Source organism: Podarcis cretensis (genome assembly GCF_951804945.1).
Source record: "Podarcis cretensis genome assembly, chromosome: 8".
Classification (NCBI taxonomy): domain Eukaryota; kingdom Metazoa; phylum Chordata; class Lepidosauria; order Squamata; family Lacertidae; genus Podarcis; species Podarcis cretensis.
This window is the reverse complement of record NC_137177.1, coordinates 18,338,585-18,361,485: the sequence shown is the minus strand read 5'-3', so window position 1 is coordinate 18,361,485 and position 22,901 is coordinate 18,338,585. Positions and strand designations below refer to the sequence as shown.

The following is a 22,901-nucleotide window of genomic DNA, read 5'->3' as shown; positions in this document are numbered from 1 at the left end:
TTTTAATATTCCAATGTCTGATTTTTTAAAGAAAAACCAACACCTAAATCTTGCAATAAAGTTGTTTTGCATTTTCAGTGCCTGGTCTGTAACAGTTCCTTCTCTCCCCCCCCCCCCACCTCCCACCTCCTTTTAGGTAAGTACAGCCAAAGAGAGCTGTCCATTTCACCAGGAACTTTTAGGGTCTCCTAACAACTCTCTGCACCCTTAACAAACTACAGTTCCCAGGATTCTTTGAGGGAATGCCATGGCTGCTTAAAAGTGACATGGGGCTGCTTCAAATGTGTAGTGCAGATGGAGCCTTGGAGTGCTTTAAAAATTATAATCCATCGCTCTAAACGGGTTTTCCCCTGACTGTGCTCCCGAGTACGATGCGGTGTTTCTCTTACGTTCTGAAAAAATGGTTGGCATCAGCACAGCATATGGAAAATTGTGATAGATTAAATATTTTCCAGCATGGTGGATGTGTAATAATAGTGAAACTGTCAGCTACTAACTTTCTAAGAGGCAGAGGAGCCCTATTAGGAGGGAGGAGGAAAGCGACAACTCTTGTAACTGGGTGTGCCATGCATAGAAGTGTGTGTGTGTGTGTGTGTGTGTGTGTGTGTGTGTGTGTGTTTGAGAAAGAGAGAGAGGGGGAATTAAAAAAATAACCCTATTAAAAACAGAAGTGAAAACACTTCAAACCATTTAAAAGCATACAAAAATGAAGTAGAACACCCATCCTCAAAAGACCTTGCCACAACGGCCAGTTAGTGGCCTAAAACCTGTGGGAACAAAAAAAAAAGTATTTGCCTGCTGGTGAAAGGAAAGCAGAGTGGCAGACAATCTAGCCTCCTGTGGAAGGGAGTTCCACAGGCCCTCTCTTTTGTCCTCACTGAGCAGGCCTGTGAAGGGGGTGGGGCCAAGAAGATCGCAAAGCCCAGGCAAGCTCACATAGGGAGATAGCCTGGACCTAAGCTGTGTGGAGGGACGTGGGTGGCACTGTGGGTTAAACCACAGAGCCTAGGGCTTGCCAATCAGAAGGTCAGTGGTTTGAATCCCTGCGATGGGGTGAGCTCCCGTTGCTCAGTCCCTGCTCCTGCCAACCTAGCAGTTCGAAAGCATGTCAAAGTGCAAGTAGATAAATAGGTACCGCTCTGGCGCGAAGGTAAATGGCATTTCCGTGCGCTGCTCTGGTTCTCCAGAAGCGGTTTAGTCATGCTGGCCACATGACCCGGAAGCTGTATGCCGGCTCCCTTGGCCAATAAAGTGAGATGAGTGCCGCAACCCCAGAGTCGTCCGCGGCTGGACCTAACGGTCAGGGGTCCCTTTAAGCTGTGTGGAGACTAATTGCCTTTCTTTTCTTTCTTTTCTTTTTAAATATTTTTTATTTTCAGTGCAACATTACAACAAAAATTACAAACATTGAATCCAAAATAAAACAGTACAAACAAGAAAAAAAATGCAAGAGAAAAAAGAACAACCCCCCCCAAAAAACCCCAAAACCACACATTTACAATTAAAACCATATCATCATTCTAATCTAGTCGTTACATACATATACACATATTGACTTCCTTCCTTTGTTCTAAGACCTGAAAATTTTTACTCTTTCTGAGTTGTTGTGTCTAATGTAGATTACCTCTATCTTTATACTTTTTACACATGTTTCTCTTTCTTTAACCCTGCAAAGCATCGTTCATTACATATGCTTACATATGCTTACTCCATATTGCCTTTCATTTCATATATTTGCCTCTAATCCAGGTGAACTCTGACCCCCGACTCCCAGAGATCCCATGGGAGAGATCCCAGACACTAGCATGCACGCACAGCCTTGTGTTCACTGAACAATCCCCTTTGGATTTGGGATTTTGGTTTGGGAAGCTGTTGGGGGAGGGATGGGAGAGCTGTGACAGTTTCCACTATGTTTACATCTGACTGTTTGTTGTTCCGTTGTTTAGTCGTGCCCGACACTTCGTGACCCCATGGACCAGAGCACGCCAGGCACTCCTGTCTTCCACTGCCTCCTGCAGTTTGGTCAAACTCATGCTGGTAGCTTCGAGAACACTGTCCAACCATCTCGTCCTCTGTCGTCCCCTTGTCCTTGTGCCCTCCATCTTTCCCAACATCGGGGTCTTTTCCAGGGAGTCTTTTCTTCTCATGAGGTGGCCAAAGTACTGGAGCCTCAGCTTTACGATCTGTCCTTCCAGTGAGTACTCAGGGCTGATTTCCTTCAGAATGGGTAGGTTTGATCTTCTTGCAGTCCATGGGACTCTCAAGAGTCTCCTCCAGCACCATAATTCAAAAGCATCAATTCTTCGACGATCAGCCTTCTTTATGGCTGATTGTTTATCTGACTGTTATGTTGAATTAAAAGAAGAAAAAAATTGCCAGGCTGGTCAGCTCCTCTTTGTGGAATCAGGGGAGAGGTGGGGTGCGCTGTGCTGCCCGGGGCCTCAGGAAGAGATCAATCTTAGGCCCACCCTGAGAACATAGCAGCATCTCCCCACATAAACCACAGACACTTTAGTCTCCCCCCACAAGAACCACTTCCCCAGGATGGGGGGCACAGAGGACGATAGGTGCTAAAAAGAAAGAAAGAGCTGCAGTAGAATTTGGGGGTGACGTGGCAAAAGGAGGAGGGGGTCAAATACACAGGGAGGAGAAAAACAGGGGGAAAGCAGAGCTGAGACAGACTATAGAAGAAGACCAATAAGGCTCCTTCTTTTGCAACCACAGCTCTGTCCTGATCCCATGCTGACAAGGACCAGCCTTTCCTCTTACGAAACCTCAAGCCAGCAGCTCCTGACACAAGTTTTCCTGCTCTGACCAACACTTGTTCTTTCCGCCAAGAGAGCCAGGTAAGGATGGCAACAGTTCTGCTCCTCTCTAACCCTCCCTTTTTAGAAAAAAAATAAGGCAGGCTCTTCCCCAACCTGGTGCCCCTTCAAATGCTTTGAAGAGACAGTTTCCACCAGTGTCCCCGGTCAGTATGGTCTGGAGTAAGGTTTAGGGAAGTTCCAAGGGCAACTTCCAGCAAAATATAAAAACAAAGACGCCAAACATTAAAACTTGACGATACAGGGCTGCCTTTAGATATCTTCTAAAAGCTATGTAGTTCTTTATCTCTTTGATATCTGATGGGAGCGCGTTTCACAGGGAGGGCACCACTGCCGAGAAGGCCCTCTGCCTGGTTCCCTGTAACTTCAATTTTTGCAGTGAGGGAATCGCCAGAAGGCCCTCAGACCTGGACCTCAGTGTCTGGGCTGAATGATGGGGGTGGAGACGCTCCTTCAGGTATACAGTGGTAACTCGGGTTAAGAACTTAATTTATTCTGGAGGTCCATTCTTAAACTGAAACTGTTCTTAACCTGAGGTACTACTTTAGCTAATGGGGCCTCCCGTTGCCGCCGTGCCACCGGAGCACAATTTCTGTTCTCATCCTGAAGCAAAGTTCTTAACCCGAGGTACTATTTCTGGGTTAGCGGAGTCTGTAACCTGAAGCGTCTGTAACCTGAAGCATCTGTAACTCGAGGTACCACTGTACTGGGCTGAGGCCATGTAAGACTTTAAAGATCAGCACCAACGCTTTGAACTGTGCTCGGAAATATACTGGGAGCCAATGTAGGTCTTTCAGGGCCATTGTTAAATGGTCTTGGTGGCCATTCCCAGTCACCAGTCTCGATGCCACATTCTGTATTAGTTGTAGTTTCTGAGTCACCTTCAAAGGGAGCCTCTCATAGAGCGCATAGCAGTAGTCCAAGATAACCAGATAACCAGAGCATGCCCTACTCTGGCAAGACAGTCCACAGGTAGGTGGGGTCTCAGCTGGCGTACCAGATGAAGCTGGGAGACAGCTGCCCTGGATACAGAATTGACCTGCACAAGCGATCCTCTTGGGTGTCATCCTTATATGCTTTCTGCATCGTGATTATTGACAAATATTTCTGCCCAGTTCACAAAGCCCCATCCCTCCTTCAGCCTGCTTGGGGTGCAAAAGTCCCTATTGCTGCAGGAGAGACGAAGAGGACATCCCTAACAGTTGTGCTGAGATAGAGATTCTGCTAGGAATAGCTTCCTTTGCTCCTGCAGTGGCAAGACTTTGGCATTTGCAAAATTCGTTCTTCTTACACTGTGGATAAAAATGCCATAGGATTGCCCATTGCTGTGTTTTGCAATGGTGTGTGTGCCAACTTGAACTTTTTCTATGGGTTATTTCTGTAGATGATGGCATGAGTAAAAGCTGGCATAAGGCTGCATTCACACCATACATTCAAGACACATTTAAGGCACATAGAGCTGTTGTTTCAGTTATTGGATTTCATTGGATTTTCTGTAGCCTGCTGCTGCCCAGGAAACACTTCAGAGAGAAAGGGCAGGCTGTATACAGTTAATAAATAAATATAAATGGGCTGAATTAAAGGGGAAGAACTGCAGCTCAGTCACAGAAGCCAACTCCTAGGGGCCATGGGGGCTTTGGCCCCCACAATAAAATATTTGAAGAGGCCGGGGCCCCACAAAGCTGATAGGCATTCCCATTCAAATGCTGTGTGTGCACTGCATCATGGGACTGATTATGCAGGCCAGGGCTTACCTGGGCCCCCACAGTATTTTATTCAAGTTGGCACCCCTGAGCTCAGTGGAACAGAAGCAAGTCCCAGGTTTGGTCCCCAGCATCTCCAGACAGGGGTGGGAATGTGGCCTGTCTAAAACCCTGGACACCTCATTTCCAACAGTGTACTGTAGACAATACTGAGCCAGATTCATCTCAGGGTTGGCCTAGGAAGGACAGACTGGAACTCTGGAGAGCCACTGTAGACCAGAGGTCTTCAGATGTAACCCATGGACCACTGATGGTCCATTGAAAGGTTGCAGAACATCTGAGATGATCTGCTCTTGGCCTTGAACTTGATTGAGGCTGCATGCACAACATACACTTAAAGCCACAGTTAATGCACATGACTTCCTGCAAAGAATCATGGGAACTCTTGTTAAGGTTGGTGGGAAATGTAGTTCAGGAGAGGAAAACTACTAGATTGATATGTATACCATCCCATTGAAAAATAACGCTTCTGAATGCTAGGTAAAGGTAAAGGGACCCCTGACCATTAGGTCCAGTCGTGACCAACTCTGGGGTTGTGGTGCTCATCTCGCTTTATTGGCCGAGGGAGCCGGCATACAGCTTCCCAATCATGTGGCCAGCATGACTAAGCTGCTTCTGGTGAACCAGAGCAGCGCACGGAAACACCGTTTACCTTCGCGCCGGAGCGGTACCTATTTATCTACTTGCACTGGCGTGCTTTCAAACTGCTAGGTGGGCAGGAGCAGGGACCGAGCAACGGGAGCTCACCCCACGTGGGGATTCAAACCGCCAACCTTCTGATCGGCAAGCCCTAGGCTCTGTGGTTTAACCCACAGCGCCACCCGCGTTCTGAATGCAAGCACACAGTTATTTCTTTGAAAACTGAAGAGGTAACACTTCAAGAGGAAATGTTCAAGGCCAGCTCTTTGCCTGCCATGCTGGGTTTCTGTTTGCAGGGACTTTTGACTGCAATGGATATATTAAATATGTAAACCCCCCCACACACACACACTCACACACTTCTGAGGTCTGAAGCAGTGCAGTCTATTCTACTACCTTGGCCTGCTGCATGCAGAGACCAGGACTCAGAAGCAAAGTTTCTTTGATGTCATCAACACTCAAAACGTGAAGGCTCCAGGAAGTGGCTTAAGGTTAAATATGAATCTGACTCTATGAGCTGTCATCATAACCACTGAATTCAACCCCCCTCATCATGTCCCTCCAGAAAGAAACAGTTTTATTTACTTAGCACATTTCAACCTTGCCTCTTCAGCCAGTGGCTTTCAAAATTTGTTCTGGGGGACCCCAGGGAGGACCACCCCCAAGGTGGAGGGGTCCTGCAGCAAAACACTATTTGGAGAGCCCCACAGCCAGCCGCATGTAACAGCAGCAGGTTTCTCCAAGGCAGCCTGGGAAATTTTATTGGTGGCCCAAGCTGCGAACTCTGGCTATTGCCCAAGAATGATACACACTGACACCATACCTGTAGGAATGTCACCCTCCAGTGTATACTCACAGAAGAAGAACAGAAGAAGAGTTTGGATTTGATATCCCGCTTTATCACTACCTGAAGGAATCTCAAAGCAGCTAACATTCTCCTTTCCCTTCTTCCCCCACAACAAACACTCTGTGAGGTGAGTGGGGCTGAGAGACTTCAGAGAAGTATGACTAGCCCAAGGTCACCCAGCAGCTGCATGTGGAGGAGCGGAGACGCGAACCCGGTTCCCCAGATTATGAGACTACTGCTCTTAACCACTACACCACACTGGCTCCAAGGGCCTAAGGACTTGGATCTCAGGAAATCTATTGTACTCCCCCTCCCCTGAATCATGTTGCTATCTATTGCTATTGCTATTTATTTAAATCAGAACCACAGGTTTGAAATTAAAATTCAATAAGAAAAATCACAAATACCAGACTATGGCTTTATGAAGGCGAGTTAGTTCAATCTAATTATTATTATTTTCAAAAAATAAAAATAAAAATTGGTTTTCCAAAATTTTCAGACAAACAAACATACATCTTAATTGTACTTAATCCAATCTTAGTAACATTTTTAAGTGACTTCCTCAAATCCCCCTGGCTGAATTTCATTGTTAACAGTTTTCCAAAACCAATTTTCTCATAAAATTAACTTACCGGTAATCACTTAACATCTTTCTTTCTTTTCATTTTAACTTTAAACATGTTATTCTCTAACAATACATATCTAAATCCTAAGCCTATCTGATATTTGCTAATTTTTCCAACTAAGTTATCTTAACATATTTAACTAAATAGTCTTTGAATTTCATCCATAGTTCAATCTAATTAAACTGAGGCTCTAGTAAAAACCTGATTTCACAAAATCACATTAATGCAATCAACAGTAAATATGAGCTAAAATCATTATAACTAATTGCATACACGTGAAGATGTTTTGCCAATAATCAAACTTACTACAAGGGATTACTAACTATTAAGCACTAGGTATTTTTTAGTTTTATTAATTACGCATGGGTAGTTTAATGTTTAATGTGTGAAATTCATGCTATTATAAGTCTTTCAAGTTACACGGCATCATCCTCAGTGTAGACCCATTGAAATAAATGAACATGCCAAAGTTTGGTCCATTAATTTCAATGGGTCTACACTGAGGAAAACTTAAGTTGGCTACAACCCCACTTTTTTTTTCCATCCAAGGCAGTAAATACTAAAATAAATGTTAGGAAAATACAGTTTACTCCACCTGGTTAGTGGCCCCTACACTGCGCCACCCGTGTCTGTGAACTGATCTCTCCCCACCCTGTGCTCCAAATTACACCACCATGGTTGCTTCTTTGTTTGGTGGCAGGCTGTTTGCCTTTGGCACCTTGTTACCCAATGTTGTTTCCATGCTTTCTGCTTCTGCGTTAAATCCCATTCTCTTGATTGTGCCCACAGGGTCCTTCCAGGCAAGAAACCAGCCTACGGGGGTTAATTTTGCCAAAGCTCTTCCGTACAATCGTAAGGATGCTGCTCTGCAGAATCTTAAGCATACCGGTGGCTTCCATAAGCATCATTGCTTTGTTCATCGCCCTGACCACCGATTACTGGCTGGTGGCTTACGGACCGACTGGCATTGCCCACAGTGGCCTCTGGCAGGAGTGCATGGATGGGAACTGCTGGACCCCAACCAAGGCTAATGGTAAGGAGAATGGTGGCAACTGCCAAGGGACACCCCCCCCAATACACAAAGGTTATGGGTTGAGGGGGGGTCATCAACAAGGTGCTCAGGGGCACCAGTGTGCCTGGTGGCACCTGCTGTGACGTTCTCAAAAAGTCTCGGTAAAAAATCCTCTCAGAAAATCCACCATGCATGTGGTACATGCAGGACCAGTTATCAGAACACAGGGCATTCTCAGGAAATCACTCCTTAGGTTAGTGTTTGCACAATGAGTTGACAATTTCCATTGATTTCTATGGGAAACTTTCTAATGCATTCCTGACCACAGAATTTTGACCCTGTAATGATGGAAACACCCAGGAAAACCCTCTGAAACCTTGCAAAAGGCAAACAAGGAAGGGGGGGGAGCTCTCTTATTTGTCCAGTCTCCCTCCCACCTACCATGGTTTCTGACGAATGGCTACTACAGACACTACAGACCAGAAAAACACAAAAATGAGGTTTGTTTAAGGCTGTTTATTTGTTTACAGTACTGCATACAGGTCTGGCAGTTTGGATATCTGAATCTGTGGTTTGTATAGAGAGGTCTGGGTACTAACTCTTCCTGTTTGGATAAGTGAATTTTTGTATAATGAACGTTTAGGTAGCGGGAGCTGTGTGTACTTTTTGATATAATAATAATGATAACAACAACAACAACAACAACAACAAAAACAACAACAACAAAAACAAAAACAACAACAACAACAACAGATGGGGGAACTATATTCACTTCAAGCCAAGGTTAAATTTTGTAACCTTAGGCAAATATCTTCTTTCTCACACTTGGTCCTCTTTCACTTTGAAATTGAAGCCTTTTCAGTTTAAACAGGTAAATTACACTTTAATAACTAAACCTTCAAGCTAAGGTCAAACATCATGGGTAATATCCAACCTTGGTTATGCCCATTAAGATCAATTGTGGCAAGTAATATGTCTATTGCCTTCCATGAGTCTACTCAATGGGCATAACTAACCTCTTCTCTCTCTTTTTAGGCTTCTGGAAGGTTCTGGGTACAAGGAATGAAGGCATGCTCAACTAACTCTTTCCCCTCAATGCTTTGATTTACAGAATACATCCTTGCCACACGTGCGTTCCTGATCTTGGGCTCCCTGGCAGCTTTGGCCTCGGTCATTTCTCTCACTGCCTCCTTCATGCCTTGTGACTGTGGCTTCCTTGGCGGAGTCTTCGTCACGTCCATTGTTGCCTTCACAGGTGGTAGGTGTGCCAAGGATTATGAGGAAGAACCTGCTCACGGTCGCAGGTGCTAAATAGCCTCATGGCTATGCCCCACATGCTGTCAGCTTCCACTAGCCACAATGGCAAAGGTCTACCTCCTCTATTGGAGACAGTATGCCCCTCAAGACCAGTTGATGGGAATTACAAGTGAGGAGTCGGCGGCTGTGTTCTGGGCCTGCTTTTGGGCTTCCCATAAGCCCCTGGTTTTCCCCTGGGAGAAATGGACGCTGAACTAGATGGGCTTTTCAGCTGATGCCGTGGGACTTTTCTTACATTATTATCCCGCGAAGAGATCAGGCATGGCTCTAGACTTGAGAAAGAGGATCTTGTAAGGGGGAAAGGACCGCTGGAGCAAAGAAAGGGGTGGGGTGTTTTCATCCTCTAAGGCCAAGCTTAAAACATTTCAAAGCCCTTTAAGGGCGCTTCCACACCAGCAGGAAGGAAAACAAGGGCCCTCAGCAGGGGCAGACTTTGGGTTTTCAAATTTCAGCAGCTCCCTGTGGAAGGCCAAAATTCAGTGCACCCTGTCACCTGCCTCTCACCTTCCATTCTGCTCAGTTTGCTACATCACAGTTTGCAACGCCCCATGGGGGCCCCTAAGCTAGGCACCCAGTGTGGCAAAATCGGTTGCGCTGCTCTAAATCTGCCTCTGCCTTCGCCCCTATGGTAGGGTTGCCATACCTCCCGGATTCCAATGATGTACCTAGCGTCTAGGGCAGCCTTTCTCAACCTGTGGGTTCCCAGATGTTGTTGAACTACAACTCCCATCACCCCTAGCTAGCAAGACCAGAGCTCAGGGATGATGGGAGTTGTAGTCCAACAACATCTGAGGACCCACAGGTTGAGAACCACTGGTCTAGGGGGAACTTCGGGAAATCGTCCAAATGTCCAGATTTTTGAAATCTCCACTTAAAAAGCTCAACCAACTTTTTGTGTCTGGATTTTTACTTCTCGAAATATGGCAACCCTACCCTTTGAGACAGAGCCTATGCATCAGCTTCATAGTTGGGAAAGGATGAGATAAGCCTCACATTGCAATCCTGATTTAAACCAACCACCCCTACGCCTGTAATGAAAGCAAAGGGGAAACCCATCAGATGTAGTAGGACCCATGCACCCTTAGTGCAATAACCTACAGTTTGCACTTGGATGTGTGAACTGAGTGCCGTGACCTTTTTAGGTGACGACGATGATACAAGAACACGGGGACACCAAAAATTGTGTTGTGATTGAGGAGGTACAAAAATTCTCTCTGTGGTGTTAGATCCAGTAGAGGCTGCACCATTAGAGCCAATGGGGCACACTGCCCCGCCAACCTGTCTGCCCCCAGGCAGCCCTCACCTGCCTGCCTTCTGACTTATGACCAGTCTATGGGGAGGCCCTGGCTGCTGGCTTCCTCCTCCATAGCTTCAGTGTTTCTTTTGTAGAATTCAGCAGGGAGGAGGAAGGGGCCAAAACCAGAATTAGTTGATTTTCCGTCACTGCCTCTGGCGGTGCCACCTGCTGTTCGTCTCCCTGCATTCTGCCCTATTGGCATCAATGGACACCAGCCAGTAGGGTTAGATCTGCAACATACATACCAGCCAGCCCTTGATAATTGAGTGGTGAGATTGCCTGTGTGAATCAGTGCTATGCTGGTTGCCCTGACTCCTCTGCTCTTTTGTAGCACTCTTCACTCTGGTTGGTGTAGTCGTATTCACCACTGAATCCTGGGGGAAGAACAGGGACCCTCAAATCCAGCTCACCTATGAATGGTCCTTCTATCTTGCCTGGGTAGCATTTCCCATGCTGTTCCTGACTGGTGAGTAGGGAGGGTGGGGAAGGGAGTTAGAGTCAGTTTGCATTTAAAGGCAAACCTACCCCATTTCCGCTTTCTGAAACAATACGCAAGGTGAAACAGAAGCAGCCTTTCACATTTGCACTCCTCTGAATTTTGCAATGCATTTCTCCGGCAATGCAATGCGTACAAAAATGTGTACTGACTAAGGTGAAATGCACATAAAGATGCATGTACAGTCGTACCTTGGGTTACAGATGCTTCAGGTTGCACATTTTCAGGTTGTGCACCACGCTGAACCCGGAAGTACTGGAACAGGTTACTTCTGGGTTTTGGCGCTCGCACATGCGCAGAAGTGCCGAACTGCAACCTGCGTGTGCGCACACGCGGCGCTGAGGGTTGCAAACATGCCTCCTGCATGGATCACGTTCGCAACCCAAGCATCCACTGTATTAGTGAAATCAGCATGCAAGAATGCATTGTGTTAAAGGAAATTGCTTTGCAACGATGTGTGCGTGAGTGAAAACTGCATACAAGCATGTCTATTTTAAGGAGAAATTTGCACTAAAATGCCAGTGAATTTTCATGACGGCTTAAAAAACAACCCCACAAACTGATTCAGAACTGGAGAGAACTGAATTTAAGATTGCGAAAAGGAGCAACCAAAATGGGCAGACTCACCTACATCCCTAGCATTGTGTAGGCAGTGTGAATGTTCGTTCCAATGCCTTTCTGCAGCCACGTAGAGCTCTGTAAAGTAGGTAGCTCTATAGCAGCACCTCACATGTGTGCCATGCACTATCAATGGACCTCCAGCAAGCTACCTGAGGTTCTGGGTTCTGCATTGCATAACCACCAGCATATAGGCAGTCTCTGGATAAGTAAGGAAACATTCGCTTCACACAAAAGGAAGGCCTTTGCACATGCTCATTAGCACTTTGTCTATAGGTCTCTTTAAAAACAAATGCTTTCCCTTGGGCAGAAATGAACTCTGCACATGATCAGAGGCACCCAGCCTCCTGTGAGAGTCAGAAGGTTGATAAACAGAAGGTGTCAATGCCATGTGAGGCTGGCTCTGGCTTCCTGAGGCTGTTCCACTTTGAATTTATTTCTTCCCTCTCTTGCTCTCTCCTCTCATTGCAGGCATCTTCAGCCTTGTTGCTCACTTGTGCCCTTCAAGGCCTGGCTATGAGAATGTGTGAGGACCTGGTTCCTAAGAAGCAAAGGCAACCTTGTGAGGCAGTCGACACACAACACACAAAGGAAGCCTGTCCCCAACCTTTCCCATGTCAGTGAAATCCCCTTCCAAACTGTCCCAATAGTGCTTTCATCCCCAATCGATTCACAGCACCCCCTATAGGGCACCTGAGCTGCCTTGTCTTCAGGGAGCTTTTTTCTGCTTTGCCTTGTCTACAGGTTGGGCATCTGCCATGGAATCACTGGTTGCAAACAAACGATGTTTCGCAGGGGGTGGGTGTTGGCAAACCGATGTGGAAATGTGGAGAACTAAATGTAAGGCTGGAAAAATAAAAACAATACACCGACAGATTCTCTCATCCTTGCCTTTGCCTCCTCCTTAATCTCTAACCATGGCAAAATGTAGAAAATTCAGGGCGGGGGGGGGGGGGGGACAACATGACCAGGACTTCTTCACACAGTGTAGATATGGAACTTGCTCCTGCAAAAACCTGTGATGGCCACCAACCTGGGTAGCTTTAACATAGGGTGAGACAGGTTCAGGAAGGGTCTCCAGCTATTACCCCCAATGACTATGATGTATCTCCACTGGTGGAGCCAGTATTCTTCCAGATATAAGTTATTGGGAACACTAGTGGGAAGAGTGCTGCTTTGGGGGCTTCCCATAGGTATCTGGTGGGCCACTGTCAGAAAAGGATGCTAGACTAGGTGGGCCACTGGCCTGGTCCAGCTGGGCTCTTTTGGGGTTTTTTATGCTCGTGCATTGGGAAAGGATTGAAAGGAGTTCCCTGGGAAGAGGGATTTTAGTTCCCTGGGAACAGTAGCTCCGGGAGGGGAATAGGGATCTCCTGACACCTCTCAGCACCTTAAGCAAACTACAGCTCTCAGAATTCTTTGGGGGAACTGTTTAAAATGGTACCATGCCACTTTAAATGCATGGTCTGAATGAGGCCTTAACTTTGTTGTTGTTTATTTGTTTATTTGTTTAGTCGTTTAGTCATGTCCGACTCTTTGTGACCCCGTGGAGCAGAGCACGCCAGGCACTCCTGTCTTTCACTGCCTCCCGCAGTTTGGTCAAACTGTAGCTTCAAGAACACTGTCCAACCATCTCGTCCTCTGTCGTCCCCTTCTTCTTGATGTTTCCCAACATCAGGGTCTTTTCCAGGGAGTCTTCTCTTCTCATGAGGTGGCCAAAGTATTGGAGCCTTGGCTTCACGATCTGTCCTTCCAGTGAGCACTCAGGGCTGATTTCCTTCAGAATGGAGAGGTTTGATCTTCTTGCAGTCCATGGGACTCTCAAGAGTCTCCTCCAGACCATAATTCAAAAGCATCAATTATTCGGCAATCAGCCTTCGTTATGGTCCAGCTCTCACTTCCATACATTGCTACTGGGAAAACCAAAGCTTTAACTAAAGCTTTCTTTCTAGGGCTCAAGCAGAAAGAAATTTTGTGCAGACTCATAAATCCTGAGGGGGGAAGGGTTGTTTTCAGGTTTCAAAACTGCCTTTCTGAATTTTAAGCTTTTTAAAATTTCATTTTTCCACCATCAGGTTTTCCGTTCTATTTACGGATTGGCCCATTTACCCAGAAACAACTCTGATTCGGTTCATGGGAACTTAAGAATGCTTATGCTGCCTCTGATTGTTAGACATTCCATCCTGAAAAGTACCAGGGTGAAAAAAACTCGATACAGCAGTCTCAATCTTGGATCAATGAATGCGCTGGGTTATGCTTTGGACTGCATGCAAAGCCTTGTCCAAAATCACTCAAGTCTTGGCCGTATCCAAACTGACTATAGGGGAAATCTGGCTGGGTGGTTGGTGGCTTGCTCACGTCCTGAGTTGGCAGAAGGAAATACTGATGGGACCTCCTTCTCTTCATGTGGAAGAACCATCCAGGAATCTGGAGAGGTTCCAGAATGCTGGAGTTACTATGGGAGCAATGGTCTTCCAACCTTCATCAGTAGAACCTTTTGGCTGGAGCTCAGACACCCAAAAGGTTGGGGAATTTGGGGTGCTGAATGCAGTTCTTTTCCAAGGGAAATGAGCCCCGAGGCTAGAAGATGGGTGCTCGCCTTATTTGCCTCCGTCAACCCCAAGATGAGGGTCCTGCTGCCACTTCCAAATGGCCCTTGCTTACGTGGTTCAAGAAGCTAACAAATATTGAGAGGCTAAGGATAGGTGGCATTGCTATCTCTTGCCTGGAGACCATTCTGCTTGTGGTAGTGATCTCAACAGTATCCTGGGTCAAGCGGTTTGTTCGGGGAATCTTCGTGTTCCAGGGATTGTGGCAGGAATGCTCTTTGGGGAACTGTGTCTATCTGGCCGACACACCAAGTAAGGGCGACATAATGCTCAGAATTTTGAACTAGAGATCACTGTAGAAGGTCTCAATATTTCCTGCCAGTGATAGAAGCATTTAAACAGGCAACTTGATAGTTCCTCTCATTCTTTGTAAACAAAGGAAATACTTAATTCTTATTGCCTCTCCTTGAGGGAGCAGGGTTTGCTTCTGCAGGTTTTCAAAGTACTTGAATGGGGATAGAAACCAGCTGTGGAAGCACCTATTGGCTAGTGCCTGAGTTATTATCAACCCACCTTGCCCCACGGATTTCTGGAACAGTTTTGCAACTATTTTAAAAGGAAGGACAAGGCAATTTAGCCCTCCTTTGTGTATAAAAAACAGTGTGTGGCAGATGCTGTTCAGCTTGCTGGTGGGTATGTACATTTGCAATTCAAGTGCAAAGAGGGCTCACATCACGGAGTGGAAACCCCACAAGATTGCTCTAAAGAGTCTCCGTTCATCCTAAAAGCAGCATTGGGCTTTGGACATTTCCGGTACACAAGAGTTTCATGTTCTTACCCAATATTGTATGAGCCTTTTGCTCCATCTGCTGGCTAGCTCATAACACTTCAGGAAAGAAACTTCAGAAAAGAGACTTTTGCCAGTGGCCCCGTCTAATTGGTTTTTAAAGTTTCTACCTATGCAGAATCCCTTCCACATGGACCTTTCTGCTGAGGAATCCCTGGGCATAAATTACAGAACCTGTGTGCCTTGTTGGATTTCCACGCACGCAGAGGCTGCACACAGGGCAACACTGTAAACTGAGAGTGTGCACCCTCAACCATGCTGCCATGCATTGCTGGCCAGGCCAGCTCCAAATCTGAGTAGACACTTATCAAAGCACCTTTTTGTAAACTCTCTCCCACAATTGTGGGGCACTTCCTGGCAACAAGGAAGGAAAGCAGAAGGGCAATCATTGCAGAGAGCCACCATTTTGATTTCCCACAATGCTCCCTGTGTAGTGTTGCTCCATGCCAGGGGGCAGCAAACTTTTTCAGCAGGGGGCTGGTCCACGGTCCCTCAGACCTTGTGTGGGGCCAGACTATATTTGGGGGGGAGGGGGATGAACGAATTCCTATGCCCCACAAATAACCCAGAGATGCATTTAAAGAAAAGGGCACATTCTACTCATGAAAAAACATGCTGATTCCTGGACCGTCCGCAGGCTGCATTTAGAAGGAAATTGGGCCAGATCCGGCCCCCGGGCCTTAGTTTGCTTACCCATGCTCCATGCTCCCTAACCTCCAGTAAATTTGCCACAGTGCCCTGGTAGGGTATTCCATTGGGGATTTAAAATAGGGGTTCCCTAACCCACAAGTCTGGCACTGATCAGAGAATCCAGGGCAGGTATACTTAAAAAAAATTCCCCCAGCATCAGCATATGTTAATGTCACCCTGAAATGGCATGGCTTTTCTGCAAGGGAAAGATTCCCCTACCCCAAAGAGCAAGAGATGCATTTATGTCCATATGCATGCATCGTTAAACAATAAACATATATGTTTCAAAAAGTTGCAAAGGTGCTCTGAGGTTTGAGGATCATGTGTCAGTTCCAGTAACTGTACAGGCACTAGCCAATCAGTTCCTGCAACACCCTTACACAGACATCTGTGAATTCAGCTTTAGTCCCCTTTCTGGGAAAGGGAAATCATGGTCCCCAGGAATACCTTGAATTTGAAGCCCAATTTAAAAAACAAACAAACAAACAAGCCTAGTTTGATCAGAGCTGGGTACCACCTTTCGCGGTGGGTTTTGCCATGCAAAACAAACAGCAGGCAGAATCAAGTACAGAGGCAACTTGCTTAGCGTTGTGCCAAAAGGAATAGAGGAGGAGTCCAGCTGGATTAGACCAAATGTCCATCTATCTAGTCCAGGATCCCATTGCCCACACTGGACCATCCATGACCTCACGGGTGCTGGGAATAGGCAGGAAAGGAACAGGATATTGGGAAGGTGAGTGGAATCTAGTCGTAAGCGCATAAGAAGAGCCTGCTGGATCAAACCAGCAGCCCATCTGGTCCATCAGACTGTTCTTATGGCAGCCAGCCAGATGCTTATTTATGAGAAGTCCAAAAGCAGGGCCTAAGCTCAGCTGCACTCTCCTCTCCTGTGGTTTCCAGAAACTGGTATTCAGAAACATCTGCCTCTGAGAGGTAGAACATAGCCATCAGAGTTCGTAGTCAATGAGAGCCTTATCCTCTGTGAATTTTAAAAAAACAATGCAAGTCGGTTGCCACCTCTGCCATCCAGCACCAGTGAAGGTTGGTCCATTGTGAGGAATGGGGCAGTGCCCCACCGACCTCAGCTTGCTCTCAACCTATCCCCAACCCCTGGAGGGGGGTTATTGGATTGTTTTTATTTTGATTACCGTAGGTTCCGGCATATAAAACAACTTTTTAACCCCAGAAAAGAGGTTAAAAAGTCAGGGGTCGTCTTATACACCGGGTATGGGCAGCGTGGAACGGAGCCCGCTGCCCGCTGCGGCGGCTCCAAAGCAGCAGCAGAGGGCAGCAGGCTCAGATCCGCACTGGGCGGCTTTCTCTCAACGCAGAGCTGCCCAGCGTATTAGGCGACTGGGCTTATAAGACAAACCCCCAAATTGCAGCTGCCAATTTGAGGGGGGTCATCTAATACGCCCAGTCGCCTAATATGCCGGAATCTACGGTATGTATTTTGTGGTTTTATATTTTGATTTTATTCTGTTAAATGCCCTGAGACCTCAGGGTATAGGGCAGTATATAAATTCAATAAATAACTACAGCTCCCATCATCCCTGACCACAGGTCATGCTGGCTCGGAAGGATGGGAGTTGGAATCCAACAACATCTAGGGACCCAAGGTTGGCAAGGCTGGTTTGGAGGGTCACAGGTTCTGCATCCTTGGCATTCACAGCAGCAGAAGTTCAAGCGATCATCTCCTCACCCTTAGCAAGGCAGGGCTGGGGAACTGTGTGGATTCCAGGAGGGCACAGGTCAAAACCTGGTCTCCTGAACCAACCGTGAAGAAAACACAAGACTGGAGTCACACAATATCTAAGCCAGTCTTGGTCATTCCTCTTCATGGCCACAGATAAATATATCATTGGACTTCTGTTATTTAAACATACTGATGCAGCAGTTGAATGTTGATTTGTACAACTGTGCACCACTTAAGACAATTTTTGAAACGTTAGGTGGCTTAAGAAATACTTTTAGAATAAATTATAATGGTGTCACTCTGCCCAGGCACCTTTCTTTCAGTGACTGCATCGGCTGTTAAAAACGGCCAACCGATTTAGTTTCAGTTCCAGAAGTTCCAGTAAGGTCTGCGGTCGGACTGTCCTGCCTCAGGATCAATCAGGAGGTGTTTCAGAACTGTGGTAGCCCATCAGGTGGCCACACCTCCTTAAGAGAATTGCTCCTCCTGCTAGGATGGCCCTTGGGCTGTGAGCCTCCCTCTTGCCAGTGTGGTGTAGTGGTTAAGAGCAGTAGTCTCGTAATCTGGGGAACCGGGTTCGCATCTCCGCTCCTCCACATGCAGCTGCTGGGTGACCTTGGGCCAGTCACACTTCTCTGAAGTCTCTCAGCCTCACTCACCTCGCAGAGTGTTTGCTGTTAGGGAGGAAGGGAAAGAAGATTGTTAGCCGCTTTGAGACTCCCTCGGGTAGTGATAAAGTGGGATATTAAATCCAAACTCTTCTTCTTGTGGAGCAATTCAGAGATGGGACTGCGGTGGTAGTGGAGGAGCTGAGGTCTGAGATTAGGGACCGGGGCAATGAACAGAGGGCCACTAGGATAAAGTTTCTTTCTTCTCTCCTAGACTATATTTACATATCTAGATTTTTTATGCTGCTCTCTGCTGCGACTTCCTATGGGTCTGTGGTCACTGGGACACTTTGCCTCACACCCATCCAACCGCCAAAGTGGTGGACGACAACGTGGCCCACGCTAACCATCGGCCTCTGTTTTGTCTCGGGTAAGAGGAGCTATCTTCTGACTCTTATTTACCCCGCCACCTCCCCTTTTCGTTCCCCAAAAAGACTTCGTGTGGTTAGCACCCGACTGTCCAGGACATGTGCAGGGAAGAGCAACCAAAATGACCAAAGGGGATGGAGGAAAGGTTGCAGCATTTAGGACTTTTTAGTTTAGAGCCGTGTTTCCTGAAGTTGGGTCTCCAACTGTTTTTGGACTACAACCCCCACCATCCCTAGCTAGCAAGACCAGTGGTCAGGAATTATGGGAACTGTAGTACCAAAAAAATCAGAAAATCAGGTGGAGACCCAAGTTTGGGAAACACTGGTTTAGAGGAAAAGGAAGGGTAACTTGATAAAAGTGTGTACAATTATGCGTGGCATGGAGAAAGCAGAAAGAGGAAAGTTCTCCTCCCTCTCATATAACAGAAGTAGGGAACAACCAACAAAGTTAAAAGATTTGGGATAGATAAAAGAAAGCACATCTCCATGCAGTGCATTGTTATACTGTAGTACTCGTTCCCACAGAAGGCAGTGATAGCCACTAATTTGGATACCTAAAATGTATAAAAACTTATTCATGTATGCCACTAGTGGCAAGAATGTTACTTGCCCCAAAATGGACAGAAGCAGAAGTCCCAGTAAAGCAGTGGTGGCCAAACTTGGCCCTCCAGCTGTTTTGGGACTACAATTCCCATCATCCCTGACCACTGGTCCTGTTAGCTAGGGATGATGGGAGTTGTAGTCCAAAAACAGCTGGAGGGCCAAGTTTGGCCACCACTGCAGTAAAGGAAGAATGGATACAAAAATTTATGGAATAAGCAGAAGTGGTGAAACTGACTGGAAGAATAAAAAATCAAGGTAACATTTTTTATATACCGGTATATAAAAGAATGGAAATGTTTTATTGAATATTTACAGATAAATTATAAACAGATAAAAACACTGGCAGGATTATTGTAACAACCTGCAGTTATATAAGAGTATATACTTAAAGAAGATGAATAAATGAGTAAATTAAGTTAATTTGGATATGCGGAAGATATTAAAAACAAATTTAAGGAACCACAGAAAGAGGGGGGTGGGAGCCGAGTTTTGAAATGTCAAAATGAATGTAAAATTAGTGAAATGTATAAAACTAGTGGAATGTATAAAATTTGAAAAGTATAGATAAATAAAATGCAAAAAATAATAAAATTTGGTGGCTTTAAAAGAGGACTGGGCAATTTCATAGAGGAAAAGGTTATCAATAGCTTTCAGCCATGATGTTCTGCCTCCATGATTGGAGGGAGTAATGCTTCTGAATAGGAGTTACTGGAAACCACAGGAGAAATGGCTCCTCACAGGCATCTGGTTGGCTACTCTGAGAACAAGAGGGTATATGAAGCATTGGCCTCAATCAGCAGGCGCTTTTTATGTTCTTATGACCAGTCACAAGAATGGGTTGCTGAGACCAAATAAACAGACTGGTGAGATGGTTTCTGGAAATTCAGCAGTGTTACATGACAACACCCCCCCCCCCCAATCTCTAAGCAGTGTGAGGTTCCAGGGATGCCAGATGCTCTGTAACCCCAGGGTCTGAGTTTCTAGTGGGACAATAAGGCACAGCAGAGACTGTGGTGTCTTTATGGTATATGGTTTATTTACACATGTATATAACCTGAAGCCGACAATGGAGGAGACCACAGCATTCCTGCCGCAAGAGGTTGCTCCTCTTATTGGCACAGCAGCATCCTTGCCCTGGCAGTTTGCCTTTTCCCAAAAATTGTCACATCTCACCTGTTCTAATCTTGCTAACCTAAACCCTGGTCTTTTGTAACACACAGAGAGAGAAGCCCCACTCATCTGAATTATCATACAGAGTTTTTTGATGCTTTGTTGTGCTAATGAGATTTTACACATGTTGATTAGGTAGCGTTAAAGGGGTGGCTTATACACTAATTAGCAAGTTTGCCTAGTTTAATTAACACTTCGCACATGCTACTTCCAGGGGGTTTGAAGCTGTTTTCATACATGACCTAATACATGCATGGATCTATCTTAAGACAGAACCATACAGTCTGACATCCTGTTTTAACATACCAGTTAACCAGTTAACATACCCAGGCATTATGACCCCCCACAACAGACCTAAAACAATATAATTACTCCACTGTGGTCCTTTCAAACGATTTGTGTTGGATTGCTAAATAAGAAGTATATCAGCTTTTATTTTGAGAAGAAATGCCAAGGCAGTTCACAAACTAGTTATAGATATGTAATCACACACTGTAGTTTGTAAGGGTCCTGAGAATTGTTCGGTAACCCCTATTCCCTCCCAGAGCTACAATTCCCAGTGTTCCCTACGAAGAAGCATTTGTTAAACTACTCTGCAAATTGTAGCTCTGGAAGGGGAATAGGGGGTCTCCTAACAACTCCCAGCATCCTTAACTACAGTTCCCAGAATTCTTTAGGGGAAGCTACGGCTGTTTAAAAGACTGAGTGCTGAAGAAATCAAGTGCTTGACCTTCCCATTCTTTGCTATCTTGTTGGCTCTCACCTTCCAGGCTTCAATGGAGCGATGGGCCTCTTCAATTACATGAGGGCAGCCACAGAGATGACCAACACTTTCCTTTCGTGGTCCCTGGCACCAGGGTGGTTCTCTGTCATTCTGGCAACCATGGCAGGTACGAGCTATTCAAAGCCCTGGGGGGTTATGGAAAGATGACAGGACTTAGGTGGGGAAGACTTCCTGAATGCAAGCAGAGAAGGGCTTAGTGCACACTAGGCAATTAATTGCAACCCCAGCTGTAAAATCTGGCTCCCTGAAACACTGGATTTAGCATCCTGGGATGCAGCAAGAAATAAGTGGTGGCTGGTCCGATGGGGCAAATGGGGCACTGCCCCACAAGCTTCAACCTGCCTTTACCCAGCCTCACCCCGCCTGCTTTCTTACTTACACCCAAGGGCCGCATTGCCTCTTGGCAAACTTTCCAGGGGCCGCCTGACAAAAGTGGGTGGGGCCAAAGCAACAGAGAAGGCAAAGCCACCAACACTATACATTACAAGTGTACAGTCAAGTGGCCAAAGCCATGAAGTTAGGTGGACAGGCAGGCAGGAGGGCTACTTGCACCCAGCAACTGAAATGGGCTCCTTTTGGCTTACAGGTGTTTGTCACTTGGTGGCGAAGAAATGGGAGAAGGATGAAGATACCACAGAGCTTTTCACAGGCATGACTATAAAGACGCTGAAAGAGGACTTGTTGGAAAACCCTGCCTCTCAGGGTGCCCTCAAAGGGAGGCCGAGGGGGGCCACGTCAAAATCTGTGACGATTCTGTGAACTCAACCCTGCGAGATATACAAGTGGCATCAAGTTTGGGCGGGTAGGGTGCCCTGGTTGCGTGAGGGCAACCATGCACCCGATGGCATCTGAGCTGTGGGAATTAGGGTGAGAAGACACTTTTTGCAGGAGATTCCCAGCAAGCATCAAACATCATCATGACACATTCAGTTGCCTCTAAGCTACAAATGATGGATGTCGGCATCAAGGGGCACTGCAGTGATACTTCACATCATGCTTCTGAACTTTTTTGTAAACGCTATTTCTTTGCTTTATATCCTTCCTCAATAAACTCCTTTAATATGCTTCATCCTACGACTATTCTTCTAGAATCACCTCTTGACAGGTGCTATAGCAGGAGTGGGGAAGCGCTGGCTTTCCAGATGTTGCAGGACTGAAACAACCACCATCCCTGACTGTGGGCCAACACTGGCTGGTGTGAGCGGAAGTTATGAATCCAACACCTGGAGGGCCCTAAGTTTCCCATCCCTGTAATAGTCTAACGCAGTGGCCAATCAAGCAAAATTGGAGGTTTTTAAGCAGATAGCCACCTGCAGGTTGCCCCTTCCAACTCTATACAGTTCTCTTAAGTAGAGAACCCAGGCAGACATGCAGGGTACAAATACAGTGGTACCTCGGGTTACATACGCTTCAGGTTACAGACTCCGCTAACCCAGAAATAGTACCTTGGATTAAGAACTTTGCTTCAGGGTGAGAACAGAAATCGTGTGGCAGCGGCACAGCAGCAGCAGCAGGAGGCCCCATTAGATAAAGTGGTCTTCAGGTTAAGAACAGTTTCAGGTTAAGAACGGATCTCCGGAACAAATTAAGTTCTTAACCCGAGGTATCACTATAATACAATTATTCTTTCATAATGGGAAACAGCCATAGCAAATGTTTTGTATGCAGAAGGCGCCAGGTTCAGACCCCTGGCCTTTCCAGGTAGGTATGGAAATATCCTCTGCCTGAGACCCTGGTTGATAATACTCTGTCTGATGGGCCAATGGTTTGACTCAGTCCAAGTCAGATTCCTATGTTCCTGCAATATACCTGTTGTGGTGTCTTGCGGAAATCTTCTGAAGAGCTCTTCGCTCTCTTCTTACCTTAGTACTTTAAATGAAGTGTGTTAAGTATGGAGAGCAAGGGCCAACTGCAATTTGCAGACTCAAGTATCATAGCAACCTATGGAGAGTGTTGAAATGCAAACCAAGGCCATGGATGCAGGATCAGGCTAAAGGCCCATCTAGCCTTGAGCAGTGGAGGCCTGGGAAAAAAGAAAATATTTTTTTTTGGGGGGGGGCGACCACTAGAAAAACAGGGGTGAGTT

At 46.2% G+C, this 22,901-nt stretch overlaps 2 protein-coding genes across 3 annotated transcripts; both read left to right on the top strand.

Moving 5' to 3' along the window:
- The first annotated feature begins 2,622 nt into the window (after window positions 1-2,622).
- Window positions 2,623-12,244, top strand: NKG7 (natural killer cell granule protein 7). Its single transcript, XM_079986490.1, has 5 exons — window positions 2,623-2,846; window positions 7,490-7,733; window positions 8,824-8,970; window positions 10,658-10,792; window positions 11,912-12,244. The coding sequence occupies exons 2-5, from the start codon at window positions 7,559-7,561 to the stop codon at window positions 11,968-11,970; spliced, it is 516 nt and encodes a 171-aa protein (XP_079842616.1). The 5' UTR covers window positions 2,623-2,846; window positions 7,490-7,558; the 3' UTR covers window positions 11,971-12,244.
- A 1,675-nt stretch (window positions 12,245-13,919) lies between these two features.
- LOC307221656 (lens fiber membrane intrinsic protein-like) lies at window positions 13,920-21,884 on the top strand. 2 transcript variants are annotated; one of them, XM_079986387.1, is made up of 4 exons: window positions 13,920-14,301; window positions 18,105-18,260; window positions 20,802-20,921; window positions 21,402-21,884. In XM_079986387.1, the coding sequence occupies exons 1-4, from the start codon at window positions 14,028-14,030 to the stop codon at window positions 21,572-21,574; spliced, it is 723 nt and encodes a 240-aa protein (XP_079842513.1). In that variant the 5' UTR covers window positions 13,920-14,027; the 3' UTR covers window positions 21,575-21,884. The 2 variants fall into 2 exon arrangements, with proteins under 2 accessions (XP_079842513.1, XP_079842514.1); XM_079986388.1 differs by lacking the exon at window positions 18,105-18,260 and having other exon boundaries at window positions 13,922-14,301.
- Window positions 21,885-22,901: the final 1,017 nt, after the last annotated feature.